Source organism: Coptis chinensis, chromosome 3 (assembly GCF_015680905.1).
Source record: "Coptis chinensis isolate HL-2020 chromosome 3, ASM1568090v1, whole genome shotgun sequence".
Lineage (NCBI taxonomy): Eukaryota > Viridiplantae > Streptophyta > Magnoliopsida > Ranunculales > Ranunculaceae > Coptis > Coptis chinensis.
The window spans coordinates 111,015,152-111,036,860 of NC_141458.1; the positions used below are offsets into that span (position 1 = coordinate 111,015,152).

Consider the following 21,709-nt stretch of genomic DNA (forward strand, 5'->3'; position numbering starts at 1 on the left):
CAAAGTCCATCGCAATTGGTTTAACTAAAAATGAAATAAAATGCACGTCACTTTGAGTAACGTCCGTGGTTTACTTAAAACTGGCCCAACCAATAAATGACCGTCTTTGCCCGTCGCAAACATTACAATTCTAAAAAAAATATAAAACAGACGTGAGTTTAAGTGACGTCCGAATTTCTTTTTAGTTGGGACGTTACTTCAAGTGACGCCCGAGATGTTTATTAACTAATAGCAGGATAGGGAATTCCCCACCTCTTCTATTAACTATTAGCTTATCACCTGTGATTTACACCCCCCATTGGAAACATATTTTTGATATTTAGAGTGTAAATTTTACACTTTAAACAATTTACACCCCCCATTAGAGATGCCCTTACAAATTAAATTAGAAACTTCAATTTGCTAACAACAATACACTTGCCCCACTCAAAAAAAATTTGGTTTCATAATTCATCAAGAACAACGTTAACTTTTAATTAATCTTCTGAATACCTGATTCCTTCAATTAATATATTTCTTCTGCTCTCTCCAAATTTTTATTGATTGTACTCATCCAACCAAAAACCCAAAGACTAAGGCCCAAAGTGTTTAGTCTTTCCCAGGCCTAATCTAAAATAACTTAAGCCCACAAATGAAAATCTAAACAAAACACTTAAGCCCACAAAGCTGTTTCGGCCCAAGCCTAACAAAACCAAAAAACTCACTGTTCATCTTCCTCACCAGCGAGCGCCTCCACCACCAAAGCAGATACCACAACCACCAACCCTACTCCACTCTAAACCCATTGATTTTTATCCTCCCTAAAAACCCAAAATGCCTATACCATCAAATCTTGATTCCCTCACTCCTCACAAATCGCATTCGACGCCATTAATGCTCTTGTCAAAGCTTCAACATCACTCAAACACAATCAAACCACACCAAAAACCACTTTCGATTTCAATCCCCACCCAAAAGCCCAACACTATTATATAATCAAACTTGATTTCCCCACTCCTCTCCAAATCGCGAGTTAACACCATTACTGCTCTTTCAGAGCATTCAACAGTTCTCAAACAAAGAAACCTCGAGAAAAACCAACCGCACGACATAATCCACAACCCATATGATCATCCCAACACTTCAACAGTCTAACAAAAACCCAACTCTCAATCTATTAACCATTAACAATTTAGAACCATTGGAATAAAAAAAAAAACAATAGTTAAACCATACAAATTAAATATATAATCGACAATATGAACACAAAATATGTATTTCCAATTCCGCCGCATACATAATGAGTAGAAAAACAGAAACTTAAAATGAGCAGAAAAGTAGAAAACTGATATCTTTATATCTTTGTCAGTAAACCAAAAACAAGTCGTTAGAGTAATAAGAGTAAGAAATTTCATGTTCAGTGAAGTGAAATATGTATTCTCTACTCACCTGTGATTAGCTCCAACTATCAGCTATCTATCAGAAAAACCTTTCTTTTTCTCTCTCAGTAAAACTTTTTTTTTTCTCTGTGTATAACTCTCTCTGTTCCAAAAATTCCCTGTGTGAACTCCTTTTTGTTTTAAACCCCACTAAAAACAAGGAAGGAAGATTTATCTTTTTACCTATGGGGTTTCCTATCCTTAACTAATATCTATCCTATTATTATTATTATTATGGTACTAGGAAAATAAAAGAAATAAACGGGGTGTTATATATCCTTGTTTTCTTTTTCTACTTCTATCTGAGTTTTCCTACTTTGCTCTTAAGCCTTTGGACTTTTTTTTTTTACCTAAGGCTTAAGAAACATGATTCTATTTTTCTTTCTTGAAGCAAGTAACTAACTTTTATTTGGGATAAGTCTTTCAATTTATTTTTCTACATTTCATCATATTTCTCTTACTCATCATTTAGGTAGGTTCTTTTATTTGGGGTTAATAGATGGGTAAGGAATTTTTGGTGAAAGTGAAAGGTTTGATGAAAGGTTCAGTGGAGTGACTAGTGGTAGAATTTGTAACAGGTAAAAATTTTTAGCTATGTCAATCCAAAGAAGGCCTAAATTCTCGCCTAAGGTTCGGATGGTGATCAAGTAAGTAGACGCGTGATTTTCTCTATTCGAAAAAACTACTTCTTTGTGTCATTACTCACAAATCACTCATATTGAGGCTTTTTGGTTAGATTCTCACAGGATTGATAGTTTAAGTAGACTAATCGTGGGTTCCAGAAACTTACTGCTATGTACAATCGATGATACTCAGTGCATGAATACTCATGAAAAGATGTAAAAACTATTGCGTACGTATTATCTGAAGTTTCTTAAAAATGAATCCTAATTCGAATGCTAATATGAGACTTTTAGACAATTTTCATCATTGAAAAGGAAACAATACTTTGTCACTAAGTACATTCACTAACAAGAAAGTAGAAACTATATACAGCCTACAAATTGTCTAATTTTTGCTACAGGTTTAAAGCACCCCCAAACTGAATGATGCTTAGTCCTCGAAGTATCAATAGATAAAGCAAGAAATTACCTAAGAACCATGAACAAAAGGGCTGGATTGTTGGAATAGAAAGTGATTATAAAATAATATATTATACAGAGATAAACAAAGAAAAACAATATCATACTAAACATAATTATATACAGTTAGATATATATATATATACAATGGCCTACTCAAATTTACCAACCAAGCTGTCCTGATGGTCTGGCTTCTTCATGAGTGAAATGTGTTTCCTTAGCATCGCGCCAAAAGATAATGGTTTGCCAAATGGTGCCCCATCTTTGTTCTCCGGAATCATTCAAATGTGCTAACATTTTTTCATCGTTCGGGTAACAACGAACATGCTTGAGGTACCGTGTAAGACGTCGCCATTGCCTAAACCTTAATGAACGAATTATTCTGTTTGCTGGGCACATAGTTATAAATGTAGTCATTATATGCTCACAACTTTTGGGCAAAGAGAATATTAAACATGCCGCTTGATCCTCATTATCAATTTTCATACCAACATTCAAATAATTCGCTAGGCATCGACGAAACTCACTAACGTGCTTTTGCATCGTTGAACCATCCACCATCATGTACCGATAAAGACGTTTCTTAAGGTACATCTTGTTCGTCATGCTCTTGGTCATATACATAGATTCTAGCTTTGGCCAAATACCGGCAGCGGTATTTTCTCCGATCATATTATACATTATCTCATTAGCAAGACACAACTGGATTGATAAACAAGCATGTAGATCAAACTCTTCCCAATCATCATTACTTATATTCGTTGCCTTTGGTTTAATCCCCTTTAAAGCCTTATACAAACCTTGTTGGATGAGGATGTCCTTTACTTGGATTTGTCAAATCCCAAAGTTATTCTTCCTATTAAATTTCTCTACTTCAAACCTAGCATTTGACATCTTGGGAGCCATTTTTCAAGTCACACACAATAACCTAAAAAATATTTCACTTGTGAATTTTATCAAATACCTTGTCTTCATAACTTTTGAGCACTATGGTTCTTCACCAAAACTCAAAATCCTAGGTCGTAAACTTGGGCTCTGATACTAATTGTTGTGAATAACTAAAGTGGAAACAATGCTATTCGCTCCAAATAGATCAACCCTACACAAGGATTGATCCTTCTTACAAGACAAGACTGCAACACCCTCCAAGTACTATCCCAACACTTCTCAATATAAATTAACAAGCATATAAGTAAAGAGAATTAATGTAAAAGATAACAAACCACAATATACAGATATAACATGGTTAGACAATGTGCCTACGTCCACCGGCGAGTTTCAAGCTTTACTAGATGCACAAAGTAACAGATTATAAGAGCCCTCAATTCACTCACAAAGAATGAACACTCACACACTTACTTAGAATGCACTCTTACAATCTTTGTCTCTGTTCTAGTATTGGTTAGGTTAAGTTTTTAGAAAAAAAAATTTTGTTTTGTACTGGACCGAAAACGGTCGAAGGCTCTGTGAATACGGTGGAGCACGTGCGCACTGAGCATTAGACTTGTTTGAGCGTGGGCGCGCCTGACAAAATTTTGGTGAGAAAAGTCCAGTAACTTTTCTTTCGCAAAAACTTTTTCTTGCAAACAACCCTTTTTCTCTACAAACATATATTATCAATATTTCTTGCGGTCCTTTTTCTTATTCTTCTTCTTGGTTGTATAGGAGTTAGATATCTGGCGTAAGAAATCTAGGATAATTTGAAGCTGGGGAACATTTAAAAAGCATATGGAGATCGACAAGTGAGAGATATAGAGGAGGAAGACGACAACAAGGAAGAAAAAGATTGTCTAACTCTTTGAAGCTGTATATATCTGAGCACGAGATCGAGATCCAACTCCAAAAGAGAATTCTTTTTCATAAACACTAGTAACATAATGACGGATAGCTGCGATCAAGAGGACGCGGTCCACATCATTAGAACGTGGCCAGGTAGATGAAGCAAAGAGAGAATATGCCCTGGAGCTACCACTATCATATTCATCCTTATCTTCCCTAATAAACTTGGGCATTACAGTAGATGTATCTATGGGTAGCCAGTATTCATGAACAATCATATAAAACCATTCACAGTCGACATTATTGATGTCACGAGGTAAGATGAAACCGGGTTTAGGAGAATAAACTAGCTTTCTTCAATTGCAAGTGGGTGGTGTCCACATGTTCAAAGTGCGATGCAGATTTATGAAATTTCTCATTACAAAGACAACACGTCCAGAAGTTCAACTGACCACTGTTGGGGAAAACGATACCAATCGATCCCCCACTAAGATAGTTTGCACTTGGACAATCTACTACTCTAATAAAAAAAATCTAAACTTTTACTACAACCAACAACCAACCCAACTTCCTAAGCAATCAACAACTATCACAAACAAGTAACAATAAAGCAAAGAAAGTAAAGCATACCACAACACAAGATGTAACGTGGTTCAGCCAATGATGTGCCTACTTCCACAAGAGCAAATCCTTTTATAAGTGTGAGAAGGAATATTATAATCACTCCTCTCAAGTCTCTTCAAAATTACTAGATCACTATTCTCTCTTTACAAGCTTTTTCTCTTTGTAAGAGTTTCCTCTCAATTTTGGTTGCTTACAAAATTGGGTTTCTATCCAAGACTTGGTTTTCCAAAACCTAACTTTTGTTTTTGAAAAAAATGCATAGATGGGTAACGAACTATATCCGAAATCAAATATTGGGGTTTAAACTTTTTTTTTAAGAAGTCTGGGTATCCATGTGTACCACGTTTTGCAACGTTTGGTTCTGTTTTTCTTCCGTCCATTTATTTCATACATGGAACACTTTTTTTTTTAATCAAATTATTTTCCTATATGGCTATGTAAAAGTTGCCACGTGGTATGCTGACATATAGAATCCTGCAAATTCGACATATATCGATAATTCGGCAGATATCGCCATAGCAAACTAGTGAATATTTCGGGAAGAAAAAAAACATTTTGATCCTTCAAGCTTCTCTAATAGCAGAAAGAGAACAAAACTCACGGACTACTAACAACATCAAAGAATTGAATAGAGCAGTTCTTCGAATAGAGTAGGATGTAGTGAAATTTATCCGAAATCCTTCCCAACAACAACTTGAGTTTCAACAACTACCTACTTCATATTTAAGATTGGCTGCTCACAGTGTAGCTTAACATTATCAATTGGAGTCGCTGGTTGTTCTAGACAATAATGTGCCTGATGGATCTGGTTCCAGAATTGTAGTCCGCAAGAGTTCTGCGTGTCAATTTCCTCCAATTCAATTCGCCTTGCAAATACACGAACAAGGTGATGGAGTGAAAGAAAGAGGTGATGAATCAAGATGAGAAGTGTAATTGAAACTACTTCGATTTGGTTTTTGTTGAATTGAAATCATCGGTGTTGTAAATGTTCTCCCATATAATCATGAGATTTGGAAGAAGACGACCTGACCAGCGTTGGATTAATCCAATATCGACGTCCAAGATAATGCCTCGTTCTATTTTTAAAATTAATGTATGCTTAGTCATAACTGTTTGATCATAATGAATCTTGCTTCAGAAGTACTGTATACTACCTCATTTTCCACATAAAAAATAGCCACATAGGAAAATAATTAGAGAAAAAGAAGAAAAGTGTGACACGTATGAAATAAATGGATGAAAGCGAAACAGAACCAAACGTTGCAAAACATGGTACACATAGATACCCAAACTTGCTCAAAAAAAGTTTAAACCCCAATGTTTGATTTCGGGTATAGTTCACTACCTATCTATGTAATTTTTTTCTTTGTTTTTATAGTAATCTGAAATTTTAGCGCGTCTATGAAATTTCGTGTTTATTGTAGAAAAATCAGAACCTGGCATGTTTAGGCATGAGCGCAGGCGCGCTCTTGACAAGGCCAATCTGAGCGCCCTCGTGCCCTCTTATATTTCCAGTTTCCCAAACTATAGTAGACATTTTTCGTGAGAGGCTGAAAAAAAACTATCTTCTTTTTCATGGCAAGGGCACGGGCGCGCCTTGGGCACGACCAAACTGAGCGCACGCGCATGCTCTGACTTCTTCACACGAACAGTACCTATTTTTTACATCTTCCTCATCCTCATGTGAGGGATAACACCAACAATCTCCCCCTCCCGAGCCATGAGGGTGGGGATACCTCCATGCATTCCCAAATCAACAGGAGGAGTGTGCTACCATTCCGGCGGTAGCACAACAAACATCAAACTTACCTTTTGGTAAGACTTTGGTCATCATATCCGACATATTCTTATCGGTATGGATCTTCTCAATGCACAAATTCTTGTCTTCGAGAACTTCTCTAATCCAATGATAACGCACATATATATGCTTGGCTCTAGAATGAAAACTCGGATTCTTGCTCAAATGGATGGCGCTCTGACTGTCACATAGAACTACAAACTGTTTCTGCTTTATCCCTAGTTCATCGAAAAACCTCTTCATCCATAGTATCTCTTTGCAACATTCTGTGGCTATAATATACTCGACTTCTGTAGTGGAGAAGGCAACACATTTTTGCAACTTTGATTGCCAAGAAACTGCTCCCCCTGTAAAAGTAAATAGATAACCAGAGGTGGACTTCATGGAGTTAATATCACCTGCCATGTCTGCATCTGTGTAGCCTTCAAGTAAGGTCTTACTCCCACCAAAACACAAACACGTCTTGAAAGTGCGCTTGAAATCGGCTTACAACACCAATGGCAAAAGCAACATCCAGTCTTGTACACACCATGACATACATCAAGATGCCCACTTCGGATGTATAAGAGCAAGTCCAATGGGGTGCTATATAGGCTGCTAAGGGGCCAACCACCAAAATGTTATTCCAATGGGGCTGCTAAAAAACTCATAAATTTGGAAAGTGTCATAAACCCAGCCAAATTTGTGGCCTTGTTTAGCAGCTACCATAATAAGTTTTGGGAGACGGACGACATAGTTTCTATTCTCTGTTGGTTATTTTATGTGCAGACGGCAGAAACTACGCCATCTGTCTCCCGTTTTAATTAATTTAACAGATAGAAAGCAAAGTTTTTGCCATCCGTTACCAGAACTTAACAACTGCTAAAAAGTGTGATTGGAATGGTTTTTTGATTTTGGGCTGCCAAATATGGTTGGGCATGCTAAAAGGCATATGTGGCACCTTTTAGCAACCCAATTTAGCAGCTCTCCATATATTGGACTTGCTCTAAGAAATCTTTTCCATTTGACTCTTCTCATGCTCACCCTTTGGACACTTATCTTTGGTCATACGGAACTGTCCACTAAGGCGGACAACTGACTGGCTTCGCTTGATCCATGTTGAATCTTTCAACACCTTCTCAATGTACCTTTCTTGAGAAAGCCACAACTTTTAACTCTTTCTTTCATGCATGAGTGATCTGCATACCAAGTATCTACTTTGCTTGACCTAAATCCTTCATCTCAAAGGATTTACTCAAGTCTTTATTCAGCTTGGATATCTTGTTAATGTTCTGGCCAACTATCAACATATCATATCCACATATAACAAGAGCACTATGAAATATCCATATGGAAATTTCTAAACAAACACACAATGATTGGAAGTACACTTATTGTATCCATGTTTCACCATAAAGGACTCAAACTTTATGTACCACTGTCTCGGTGCTTGCTTCAACCCATACAAACTCTTTCTTAGTTTGTATACCATGTGCTCATTGCCTTTGACCTCAAACCCCTCTGGTTGGTCCATGTAGACATCTTCTTTAAGATCTCCATGAAGAAAATTTATTTTGACATCTAGTTGCTTAACCTCTAGGTTCATATTTGCGGCCAAAACGAATACCACCCTAATAGAAGTCATCTTAACTACATGCGAGAAAATTTCATCAAAATCAATACCTTTCCTTTGACCGAATCCCTTCACAACAAGGCAAGCTTTGTGCCTTGGATGTGGATTATTCTTCTCGTGCTTGACTTTGAAGATCCATTTATTCTTGAGAACTTTTCTTCCTTTCGGTTTCTCAACTAAGTCATAAGTGTGATTCTTATGCAAAGAACCCATCTCATCTTGCATGGCCTTCAACTACTTCTCCTTGTATGTACCTTCAAGAGCCTCTTGATAGTACATAGGTTCTCCACCATCAGATAGTAAAACATACGTATGTGGTAGATACCTGGTTGAAGTTCGTCTTTCTCTCTTAGATCTTCTTACCCCATCTTTTATGGCTCGGGAGGATGCACTTCTCCTTGCTCAGGTGGTGATTCATGCACTTCATCTGCAACTTCTATATCAATATGTTTTATCCCATCATGAGTAATAGGATCATCGTCATGAGCTTCAAACCCATGGTTCTCTGCATTCTCAATGCCTTCTGTACGTTTCATAGTAGAAACTTCTGGTTCTAAATCAACATGATCATCAATGAAAGCTTCTAACTTCTCACCATTCTCAAAGTCTGCTATTGTTTGGTCTTCCAAGAACACAACATCTCGACTTCGGATTACCTTCTTGTTGATCGGATCATAAAGTTTGTAGCCAAACTTTTCATCCCCATAACCCAGAAAAATGAAATGCTTGGCTTTGTCATCAAGCTTGGATCTCTCATCCTTGGGAATATGAACAAATGTTCTGCACCCAAATACCCTCAAGTATCAATAATCAACATCTCTGCCTGACCATACTCTCTCTGGATAATCACTATTTAGGGGCTTCGAAAATGATAGGTTGATCACATATACGGCTGTGCGCATTGTTTCTACCCAATAACTCCTTAATAACTTAAAGTAAGACAACATACATCTCATTCTTTATAATGGTACGGTTTATCCTCTCAGCTATACCATTGTGTTGCGGTGTCTTGGGAGTTGTCTGCTCATGATGAATCCCATGACTCTTGCAATACTTTTCAAACGGCCCAATGTACTATCCCCCATTATCTGAGTGAATACACTTCAAAGGCTTCCCTGTCTTTTTCCACCATGTTATGGAAAGTCTTGAACACGCCAAGTACTACATCCTTGGTCTTCAAACTATATGCCCATATTTTTCTTGACGCATCATCAATGAAAGTCAAGAAGTACAAAGCTCTCCTGTGGGACTTCACTTTCATAGGACCACATAAATTTGTGTGTACTAGCTCAAGGATATTCTCCTTTATGTGAGAGGGGAATCTTTGGAAAGACACCATGTGTTTCTTTCTAACCAAACAATGAGTACATCTATTTAAATGCGTACCTTTGATGTTTGGCAAGACATTTTGCTTGGCAAGAACTTACATGCCTTTTTCTCCCATATGACACAGTCTCTTATGCCATAATTCGGAGGAAGTTTTTCTTGTCTTTGCATTCAACTCGCTTTACACAAACTAGCTTGTGTCTTGTAGAAAAGAGCAAGTTTTTTCCCTTTGGCTATTACAATGGAACTCGATGCGCTCAATTTCCATACCCCATTACCAAATGAGTTTTGAAAGTCATCATCATCTAACTTCCCAGCGGAAATTAGGCTTAGCCAAATATCAGGGACATGTCTTACATCATTGAGTGTCAAGGTGTAGCCGACATTGGTTTCTACATGAACATTACTAATGCCTATAATCTTAGAGACTCCACTATTACCTATCTTCACTTCACCAAATTCATTACATTTGTAGGTAGTTAAGAAACTCCTGTGCGGTGTGACGTGATAGGACGCTCCTGTATCTATATCACCCACTCTGTATCCTGCCATGAGGTACTAATACAACATTCACCACAATCTGACACAATTCCCACTTGGTCATCGTCTACTAGTGCGGTAGTATCTCGGCATGTGCTTCTTTTCCTCTTTACCATGTCTTCATGTACACAGTTATTCTTTTCATCCCTCTTCAGTGTTCTACACTCATACCTGAAGTGACCTTTGGTGGCATAATAGTAACATTGTTTCTCTGCCTTAGGAATTCTAGCTTCACCCCTAGATTTGCTTCTGTCATCACCTCTAAAATGAGATGGTTTTCTGCTCTTACCTCCCCCTCTGGACAAGGATATCTGAGTGAGAGGAGCTGCTTCGTGAACCCCTTCCTTCTTGTCTCCTCATTCAACAATGCCCCGGTAGCCATCTCCATGGAAATGATTCCATCCTTAGCAGCTCTGCCAAAAGAAACTGCTAAAGTCTCCCAACTGTTGGGTAGAGAGTTTAATAGTAACTGATAAGCACCCAAAAAGTGTAGTTTAAACCCCTTAATAGTACTCTATTTAGGCCAATTATGTTTATAATAAATATGAGTTAGTACTGTTTACATGTTTTTATGCATTTGAGGACTTGAAGTTGATTAGGTGACTAAAAACACCACTTTTGCATGAAAAACGAGTCAAGATGATTGCCAAGGAAGTTCTACATTTAAAGCCCAAGAATCATGGAGAAAAGCCTTTTTCAAGTCCAGTCAAAATTGGGAAGTCAAAGTCAATCCGGGTAGAAAAATGACAGAAAAGTCAGCAAAACTTCAACAGGCTGTATCTTTGGACTCGGGCCTCAGAATTAGGCCTACTTTATGTCAAAACGACCGTCTCTGAATTAGCTTTCCAATGGATCCAACCTTGCCCCAATCACAGCTGTAAAAGTGGACGAAAAAGTACTGAAGTAAGTTTCAGCAGAATTAGCCCTTTCAAACTTAAACCTAATGGACTTTAGACTCACTTTAGAGGCCCAAAGTCCCCCTTTTTGGCCCATGCACGAAAATGTAAGCCTAACCCTCTCCTATATAAAGAGGGTTAAGGCTAAACACTCCTCTCCTTCCCCTCTTTAGTTAATAATTAGTTTAGTTTAGTTTTAATTTCTTTAGGGTTAGAATAATTTAGTTTGTAGCCTCCATTATTTTCCATCAATAAAAAGCTTTAAATTAGTTTAATTTTAATTATTGTCATTTCAATTATGTCTCCTTATTATTGCTTTAGTATAATGATTCCAATGACACTAGACTAAACCTTCATTAGAGGAGGTTTATGAAGTCATGTGAAGATGATTCACCATTAGTATTTATTGTTTTGCATAAAAGAACTTTAAGCTCTTCGTTATAAGTAACTAGAGATAGAGATCATAACTTAGAACTAGAGTTTAGAGCCACCACCAAAGAGATTTGTGGTGGAACTACACTCTCATGTTAGTGAAACCTCGATCCGAGAGGACTTGGTCTTCACTAGAGATCAATACAAGCGATTCGATACTAACTAATAGTCAATCGAATCGCATGGCGGATTAAACCACTTCTAATACCTTTATTCATCATTTAAATTCATTGTTTTCACCTCATATTTACTGTTTTGACTCTCATTAGTGAAACATATTTGCAATCTAGATTCGTATCCAAATAGTGTACAACTATAGTTTGGCAAACACGACTACTCTCCTCTTTATCACATGATTTTGATAAGTTTTATCTATTGTTTTCCATCATAATTTACTGTTCACGCATCTCATAAAGCTACTGTTCATCAATTGTACCACAACCCATTATTATCAATAACAATGCCTCAACTTCGTCACCATATCAATTTTCATCAAATGCAACTGATTGATGGTATTTTGTACTTCATTATGCTCAGACATTGAGGAACCTTGTTTGCACCTCGTGTTAGCAAACTTCTTAATGAGTAGTACCTTGTTTCTGGCCAACTTCCTCTTATAAAGGTCTTCGAGTTTCTTCCACAAGCCAAAAGTGGTAGTCTCTTGGGATACATGGTGGAAGACAATGTTGTCAATCCACTATCGAATGTACCCAATTGCTTTTTTGTACTGTCAAGCTTGCTCCACTTAGCCGCGTCTATTGCGTCTGGTTTTACTCCTCCATTCTCAATGGGTTGTGCCAAGTCCTTACAATAGAGCAAGTCTTCCATCTTGACTTTCCAAATAGTGTAGTTACCTCTATTTAGACTAGTCATGCAAATGTTTATAGAATGGTCCATCTTAATAGGTTATTTCAACTCAAATCTTATCTCAAGAATTTTATTAAACACCTTCCGGGCAAGATTTGAATAACTATCTTCTGTGATTAATCTAACCTGGCTCTGATACTACTTGTTAGAAAAAACGATACCAATTGATCCCTACTAAGATAGCTTGCACTTGGACAATCTACTACTCCAATAAAAAAAATCTAAACTTTCACTACAACAAACAATCAACCGTACCCAACTTCCTAACCAATCAACAACTATCACAAACAAGTAATAATAAAGCAAAGAAAGTAAAACATACCACAACACAAGATATAACGTGGTTCGGCCAATGATGCCTACTTCCACAAGAGCAAATCCTTTTATAAGTGTGGGAAGAAATATTACAATCACTCCTCTCAAGTCTCTCCAAACTTACTAGATCACTATTCTCTCCTTACAAGCTTTTTCTCTTTACAAGGGTTTTCTCTTAATTTTGGTTGCTCACAAAATTAGGTTTTTATTCAAGACTTGGTTTTTCAAAACCTAACTTTTGCTTTTATAGTAATCTAAAATTTCAACGCGTCTACGAAATTTCGTGTTTACTTTAGAAAAATCAGAACCTGACATGTTTAGGCATGAGCGCGCGCTCCTGGCAAGGCCAATCTGAGTGTGCACGCGCCCTCTTATATTTCTAGTTTCTGAAACTCCAGTAGACATGTTTCATGAGAGGCTGAAAAAAAACTATCTTCTTTTTCACAGCAAAGGTGCGGACGCGCCTTGGGCACGACCAAACTAAGTGTGCGCTCTAACTTCTTCACACGAACAATACCTATTATTTTCCTCATCATTATGTGAGGGATAACACCAACAACCACAATAAGTAAAACAGGCCACTCCTGAAATAATAGCTGCAAACTCACTAGTAGTATTAGTATTATCATCATTGTTGTAATGCGCCAGAAGATCACCAAGACTTAATTAGATCAACCGCAATTCCAATCACCGGCAGAGGTACAGAACTTATAGAAACCGTAACCTTTCGTTTCTGTGCTAGTTGACTCATAGACCAACATATTAGTGATCTCACCCGTTTCCAAATAATAATAGGACTCAGGTTTCGGCGGCTACTACCACTTTTGAAATCATCGTCTCAAAACCGAGGCTACTGCAGGAATGACGGGGGTACTGTGAACTACGTCAAGGCCCAGCCCAATGTTATGAGAAGCCCGATATGACTAATACGGCAATAAGTAGTCCCTTTTCGTCTGTTTAGTCGCTTTTTAATGTTTGTTATTGGGTCAGGAAGCCAAAAAAAACATTGGGAATTAAGAAAGATTATGAACCAATGAGTGCGACAAATCAGACTTTATTAGCTGAGTTAGCAGCGATGCAACTCCGTTGGAAATGCAAAATGTTAATGTTATTAGGGAAACCCGATTTTTATATTAACTTGGACTAGTACGTAACGTCTTTAAATGGCTAGATGGGATAGTGTTTAAGACAAAGTTAGTCTTCTAGTTCTCTCCGTGCATTAAGGAAAAGAAAGGGACTAGAATGTGAAGGAGGAAACCAAACGAATGGTAGTTGAGCACTTGAGTAAAACAGAGGAGGAAAAGAAGAAGAGCCAAGTCATTTACAAGAAAACAGGATTGTGCTCAGGCTGCTCTAAAGAATAAGATGCTTGCATTCTTTAAACCCTTCTTTAGAATCGAATTTGTAGAAGAATTTGCGGTGGTGGGTGGCTTAATAGGCGTGCAACTCGTCTTTGCTCTATATGGAATATTTATGGGTTACTTACTATCCATTGGCATAAGTCAGCTTTTTCTTATCATCTTTGGAAACTTAGCCACCTCCTTCTTGTTCTTTCCTCTCTCCCTTTATTTTGAAAGGTTATATTTCATCTCAATTCTCTCTTTTTTGTTGCTAAATTATAGTAAACTTACTTTTGGTTTACTATATATGCCGGCAGGAAACAATGGCCTCGGAATTTCAGTTTGAAGTTGTTGGGCCAACTCTTGTTGATTTCCTTTGCAGGGTAAGCATATCTTTTAGATATGTTGCAAATACAATCACGATTTTATTTTATGAAACATTTCTGGAATTTGATATACGCTGCATCTGTTTATTTTTAAGGGTAACTTTGTTCCAAGTCCTGATGCTAACAGGAGTTAAGAAAACATCTCCAGCACTTGCTTCGGTCATGCCAAACCTTGCTCCAGGAATTATCTTTCTTATTGCTTCTGTTCTGAGGTACAAAGTTATAGGCCTTTTAGCGTGTGTTTCTTTTCTTCCGCGATTGGGTGATGGTGTTTGCTATGTAAATGAAGTGCATGAAACCATGAACTGAGTTTGGATTTTTATAGACCATTCCAAACCATGGACTATGTTTGCGTTGCTCACTAAATAGGTGTAGCTGTGAAGTCGACGCCCTCACCCACCCAAACACGCACTAAATAGATCCTACAAGAACAAGTGAACAACCACTACTAAACATTAAAATATTAGCATATAAGTTACCATATATAAGACATATAAAGTGGTTACCTATTAGGATCACCTCCATATTCAGCAATATTATTGCAGACATATGAAATCCCTTCGGAAGCATCTTTCACCATATCACTGATTGTCCCCTGGGGAAAACTTCTGTACGCAACAACAACCACGACATCTTTGCACGTGAAAGTCAATGTAATTTGACCAATATTGAGTTGGTCGTCGGCTTGAAATGACTGTTAAGGAAGATGCCATTTAGTAACTGAACCCGATTCTTTTGAAATTGAAAGTACGACTGTACGAGCTAGTAATAGTTAATCTCCTTTTTTTTCCCCTAAAGGTTTGAGAAAGTGGACATGAGAAGCTTTTACAGTAGAGTGAAGATCTTGGGGACCTTAGTGTGCATTGTTGGGACCATTCTGATGACCTCCATTCACTCTAATGCCCCAACTATAGTTTCCCTCCAGACTGAATCGAATGCAGAAGCTATCGAACAAGACAGGATAATTGGGATAATTTGCCTTCTAGCTGGGGTTATTGCTTTATCCTTCAACATTATCTTGCAGGTAAAGTTTGAACTAATTAATTAGCTTATCGTTTTGTTATTCATCTCATTGCTTCTTTATACGTACACGCTACAAATAAATATTATGATTTTCTCCCCTACTAATTATCTTTGATTTTTCATGTATTACAATTGGTGCATCCCCAGGCTGTGACGTTGCGCGATTTCCCTGCGCCTATGTCCCTAAATGCTATAACATCATTTGTGGGTGCTATTATGACTGCCTGTTTCCAGTTAATAGTAGAACATAGGTTGGAAATCGGCTCACCTCTAGTTAGTGCATCAAATCTCGTTGGATTCGCTTTACTGGTAAAACTCAGATTGCTCTCCTTCATTCCTCCAATATATCAAATTATATATATATATATTGATTTTTTTATCAGTCTTTATGTTGTTTGTGCACATACAGATGTGTGAATTTGTTCAGTAGTGACCGTGCTCTGAAAAACTTATGACCGTATTTTTAAGCCATCATAGGGTATTGACCTAGTATCAGTTCCAAAAGCTATATCTGTTCCCTAACTTTTTTATAAATTGGGTTTATAGGGAGGCATTGTTTGTGGAGCTTGTGGTAGCTTTCAGTCATGGGCCATGAAGAAAAAGGGGCCTGTTTTTGTTTCTACTCTCAGCCCCATTGGAACCGTTTTCTCCGTCGTTATTTCTGCCATTGCCTTAGGTGACACTATTACATTCACAAGGTAAATACAGTATATTAATGTCTTCCTTTTGAAATATAAGGTCAGCATTCAGCAAGAACCTTTAAAGTTTAAATGAACAGTCTGATGAGTGGTGAACTGATAATTGTGATGAAGAGGGTTCATGCTTCCTAGCCAGGCTTACGCTTACGCACAGGCCCAATTGAAAAACCCAATAGGCCAGAAAACAAGTGGTTTTGATAGATTTATTTGACCAACTTAAGCGATATGTAGATATATCGTTTGATATAAATTAGAAATTAGGTAGTAAGCTCAACATAATAATTTCTCATCTGTTTACTTGGTTTTGATGGTTTCAAAACTAATTTTTTGGATAAAGTGATAACGAATATCCAACCAGTAATTGATGATAAATGCGTATTTGTGTTATTGTGCAGCCTGGCTGGAATGCTTTTCATGTTTGGAGGCCTCTACTCTGTGTTATGGGCTAAAAAGAAAGAAGAGTTTGTTATTGAAGATGGTGTTGAAGAAACAACAAGAGTTTATGAGACAAAGGAGCCTCTCTTGAGTTAGCATTTTATTGTTTCGCATCTCATTAAGCAACCTATAGAATTCAGCACCCTTTTTGCCGTGTCACCTAAAACACAAGGCCGGGTGCCTAGAAATAGCACAAGTGTTCTCTTTGTATTATATTTGCTCATACATAGTTGATAGTTGTATACTCGTATGGATCAAAACAAACAGTCCAGTTTAATATTTGTATTATCAAAGATTACAACCTATAAATTTATTGGTACTAATGTTTTCTCTCTCTCGTTTTTTCTTTTCCTCCTCTTCCTCTCTCTTATCTCTCCTATTCTTTCACTTCTCCAACCGCCTCTTGTCGTCCGTTGATCTCTTTTTAATCCAGCGTCCCCTGTCCCCCCACATGTCACGGCGGTTTTCTAGCAGTTAGGGTTCTGCGAACCTGATCTACTGCAACATATCTCCTCCTTCTTAAATTGTCTCTGGCCCACTTACCACCTATAATCTCATATGTCAGGAATATGGCCTCTACAAATGCCCCTCTCGGCCCCATAGACGTCGAGTGAACCCCTTGGTGATCCGCGAACAGACAATGGGACCGAGAACCACCTTCTCAACCCCTCTTCCTTTCGCGGTATGCCTTTCTTTGATTAGTTCTGTTACCTTCCCATTCTTTATTGGCACGTGCTCCATCATTGCTTCCACGTGTCTCAAGCGTATACGCATATGGCCTGGCCTTTCGAATTTCGATGCCCCACGTGTCTTATTTCCCATGGTCCCTTTTTCTGTGATTACTCTTTTGCCCCTACCGCTTAAACACCTCTCTCCACTTCCAATCCCACACTTTAGCCTTACATCTTTCCATCTTCTTCTAGCCTATTCAACTTCTTCTTGCTATTCTTCACCTTTGTGCGATTTCCAAGCTCCGTACGGACTTCTTTTGAACTACCTAGTTGGCTTTTGCTGCCTTGCATTCCAGGTTTGTCTCCTCCCTTTCTATTCCCTTCTCTCGTTATCTTGTTTTGTTCGTTTGTGTCGTTGTCCCTCACTTTTCCCTTGGTAACTGGTTCCCCCATTGTTGCTTTCGATTTCCTCCCTTTATTTTAATCTGATATGTCGGAATCTGATTCGGCGAATACCTCGGCCACTAGATCCGACTGGTCGGAGTCCAGATCTAGCAGACATACTACAAACGGTCTCAATCCCTCAATCGGCTCTTCCAGCTCTGGGCCAAACCTTCTACCTCGGAAGGAAGATCTCTTCCTCCCCCACCGTCATATCACTGTAGACCAAATATAGACGCGATCAAACCTGCCTATGGCATTTTAGCTGACTTGGTCCTTGAGCATGTGCCCGGTGTCACCCATTTTCCACATTTGGTAAAACTGCGGCCTGGTTGTCTCATCACTACTGTAGGTCAGATAGTGGCAGGCTTGCGTTTTCCTTTAACTCTTTTAGATGTCGAGGTATGCAACCACTTCAATATTCCGCCATGTCAAGGCATAGATAATTTTTGGCGTGTCATGTATGCCGCGACCGATTATAATGAAACCCAGTCCCCTAAGATCCAACTCTACGACATAATTGCTCATTTTTATATAAAGAAGAGTACCAAGTTCGGTAGGCGTGGGTACCAATCCTTACTTTCGTCCACGTAAAGAAGTCTTTTGTCCTCCACATCACCACATCTGACAAAGTGTGGCATTACTATCCGTTATATGTGTCTGGGGGTTTTATCTCCGTGGACCTTCCATCAGAAGTTTCTCTAAGGCATCTTAGTTTCCTTAAAAGTGGTAGGTACCGCCTTTTGCTTTGCAGTACTCCTTTTTCATGTTTCTAACTTGTCTTCATTTTGTGATTTAGGCTGGAAACCTGATTTGCGATCTCAACTCAACGCCGGCATTTCATCCGAAATTTTTCAACACCTCCGCGACTTGGAAAGTGCTCAGTGCGAAATTCTCGGTATTGACCCTGAAAAAGGTAAACCTCTTTTACTTGATCCATCCTTGAAAAGCATCGGCGACTACCACGGTCCCCTCTATCGCTTGTCGCCTCCAAAAGAAAGAAAACCCAAATCCTCCCCACTCCCTAAAAGAAAGCCCCACAAGTCCTTCAAATACACCATCAAGATTTACCACTCCCAAGCCGTTGCCCAAAGAGCCGTCGTCGCTCAATCCCACTCCTCTACTCCCCATACCGCCCCCTCTTCGTATTTTGCGTTAGCGGACTGGGAAGACGATATTGTTCCTCCTCTTTCTACTGAGTTTGTCGCTGCTATGGCAACAAATAAGCTCAAATTGTGGGACAGCGACTCCGATGGTGACGAGGCTATAGAAGTGGTGGCCAAGAGTCCGCCCGCGAAAAAGGCCAGGACTACACCTCTGGGCGTCTATGTCCCCCCTGTTGCACTGCCACGACCACTAGCTCCAGGGCGGCGTCATGGGAAGGAACCCACTGCCTCAGGTTCCTTGCCCTCTGATACAGTTGAAATCTGGCAACCTAGATTTAAGGCTAAAGATCGCGATATAACTATCCACGACTCAGCCTTGGACAACCCAGCTGTTGCAGCGTCTCCTTTTTTTTAGCTCACATCTTCCCAAGGATCAAGCATATGGCGATTCTGGCTCTTTCGCCTCTCACCGATCGGCTATCTATACCGATTGGGAAAAGGTAGGTTCCTCTTATTTATTTCTCTCAAATCTGCTACATTCGTTGCTAAGGAATATTGTTTTTCAGCTGAGCCTGGACATTGGGTATGTGGTGCGCGGCTTGACTAGTACATTGGACTCTCTGGAGATCGTGAAGCAGGAAATTAATGGTCCTGATGGCTGGAAAATGAAGTATAACAAGCTGGAGAAGGATCGAGACGATCTACGCATCGTGACAGTGAAGGCTCAGAAAGCGCTCCAGCAAGCTGAGGATAAGCACCACGATTATGTATCGGGGGTCGCTTCCAAAATGGAGAGTCAAAGGGAGGCGGACAGGCTTTCCACTCAGGCTGCTGTGGACAAAGTTGTGAAGGAGGCCGCTGACCGCTTTCGAGTCCTAGCTGAGAAAAAGATTGGACGTGCACTGAAGCAACAGCTTGAAGAGCTTACTACTGCTGGCAGCCTTCTTCTCCTGCCCCCTCCCATAATTCCGCCTCCAGTCATTGATACTCAAACGTTGGCGCCATCCGATTCTGCTATGCCTGTGCTACCCATATCTACTAACAGCGCGGTCACTTCCCCCATTGCCGAGGATGATGATCTTACAATTGCGAGGGATGTGATGAGGTCTCTTCATAGAAGGATGTGTCTGAAGGCCAGCTGACGGGAGAGCATGAGCATGACCCTGAAGATTAGAATGTTGAATGAACTTTGTAATTTTGTTCTTTGCACTTGATATACTTTGATTGCTACTCATTTTGCGTTATGTATATAAATTTCGCCTGAATTTCTGGGTAATCCCAGCAGGTTACAACTTATGGTCCTTTGAACTTCAAATTTTACTATATTTCCCATAATTTCACAATTGAAAACTTAACTTACTTAGTAGTGCAAGATGTCCTATATCTTTTTACTTCATTTTGTCCGTCTTTGTTCGGCTGGGAAGCCTGATGGGGCAGCTCAGTTCGCCCCCAGTTTGATTCAATTCATAGTCCGCGAAGGGCTCATCCCCCCCCCCCGTTGTCTTTGGGTGGCTGTGAAGCCTTGTGGGGACAGCTCAGTTTGCCCCCAGTTTGATTCGGACCGTAGTCCGCGAAGGGCTCATCTCCCCCGCTGTCCTTGGATGGTTGTGAAGCCTGTAGGGCAGCTCAGGTTGTCCCCAATTTGATTTGGACCGTAGTCCACGAAGGGCTCCCCCCTGTCCTTTGATGGCTATGAAGCCTTGTGGGGCAAACGGGCTTGCCCCCAATTTGATTCGGACCGCAGTCCGCGAAGGGCTCATCCCCCCCGCTGTCCTTGGATGGCTGTAAAACCTATAGGGCAGCTCAGTTTGCCCCAGTTTGATTTGGACTATAGTCCGCAAAGGGCTCATCCCATCCGCTGTCTTTGGATGGCTGTGAAGCCTGTGGGGGCAGCTCAATTTGCCCTCAGTTTGTTTCGGACCCTAGTCCGCGACGGGCTCGTCCCCTTCGCTGTGGGGGCAGCTCAGTTTTCCCCCAAGCCAGTTGTGTTCCTTTGTTCATATTCATAAGACATATGGAAGAAGTGCGCTTTATTATATGATAAGTAAACAAAATTAACAATCCTCATCTCATACATGGAATTTTTTCAACATTCTAATGTTTCAAGGTTTCTCGATCTTCACCCAAGTTGAAGTTTGCAATCGATAAGTTCCAAAGGTACCCTTTTCCATCACGACATAGGGTCCTTCCCAGTTGGGCCCCAGTTTACCCTCATTGTCCTTTCTCGTGGCTGGTGTAATGCGCCGCAGAACTAACTCTCCAACTTCGAAGGTGCGCGGCTTCACTCTCTTGTCATATTGTTGTTGTAACCTCCGATGATATTCCTCCAAGCGTATGTGGGCTATTTCTCTTTTTTCTTCTATGAGATTCAGCTCACTGGCTAATATCCTCTCATTCTTTCCCGTTTCTACAGCTTTGGTTATGGTCATAGATACTATCATTTCCACTGGTATGACTGCCTCTACCCCATACATCATTGTGAATGGTGACTCATTAGTCAAGGTTCGCGGTGTGGTGCGGTATGCCCAGAGTACATGACTCAGTTCGTCAGCCCATGCTCCTTTTCGCTCCTCCAGTTTTCTCTTTATATTATCCATTATGATTTTGTTTGAAGATTCTGCTTGCCCATTTCCTTCTGGATTATATGGTGCTGAGAACCCCTATTTCACCCTAAATGCTTGAAGGAACTCTCACACCTTTTCCCCAGTAAATTGGGTTCCATTATCCGCGATGATTGTGTGCGGCAACCCGAACCTACATATGATGTTCTCCCATAGAAACTTCTTCACATTTTCTTCCTTAACTTGTTGCAACGCTACTCCCTCTACCCACTTGGTAAAATAATCAGTAGCGGCCAACATGAACCTTCTTTTGCCACTCGCCATGGGCAGCGGCCTAACTATATCCAATGCCCACATGG

General features: G+C 39.6%; 2 protein-coding genes across 2 annotated transcripts; one reads left to right on the plus strand and one right to left on the minus strand.

Moving 5' to 3' along the window:
* Positions 1 to 13,910: 13,910 nt before the first annotated feature.
* On the plus strand, positions 13,911 to 16,899 carry LOC147512955 (WAT1-related protein At5g47470-like). The gene is made up of 7 exons (XM_086599507.1): positions 13,911 to 14,266; positions 14,347 to 14,412; positions 14,511 to 14,627; positions 15,214 to 15,439; positions 15,586 to 15,747; positions 15,985 to 16,136; positions 16,532 to 16,899. The coding sequence occupies exons 1-7, from the start codon at positions 14,055 to 14,057 to the stop codon at positions 16,665 to 16,667; spliced, it is 1,071 nt and encodes a 356-aa protein (XP_086455633.1). The 5' UTR covers positions 13,911 to 14,054; the 3' UTR covers positions 16,668 to 16,899.
* Positions 16,900 to 20,891: 3,992 nt separating this feature from the next.
* Positions 20,892 to 21,386, minus strand: LOC147512956 (uncharacterized). Its single transcript, XM_086598832.1, has one exon. The coding sequence runs from the start codon at positions 21,384 to 21,386 to the stop codon at positions 20,892 to 20,894; it is 495 nt and encodes a 164-aa protein (XP_086454958.1).
* Between the last annotated feature and the right edge of the window lie 323 nt (positions 21,387 to 21,709).

Coding starts and splice junctions, on each gene's coding strand:
- LOC147512956 (XM_086598832.1), bottom strand. CDS start 21,386: ATGGATAATATAAAGAGAAAACTGGAGGAGCGAAAAGGAGCATGGGCT.
- LOC147512955 (XM_086599507.1), top strand. CDS start 14,055: ATGCTTGCATTCTTTAAACCCTTCTTTAGAATCGAATTTGTAGAAGAA. Junction 14,267..14,346: donor CTCTCCCTTTATTTTGAAAG/GTTATATTTCAT, acceptor ATATGCCGGCAG/GAAACAATGGCCTCGGAATT. Junction 16,137..16,531: donor GACACTATTACATTCACAAG/GTAAATACAGTA, acceptor GTTATTGTGCAG/CCTGGCTGGAATGCTTTTCA.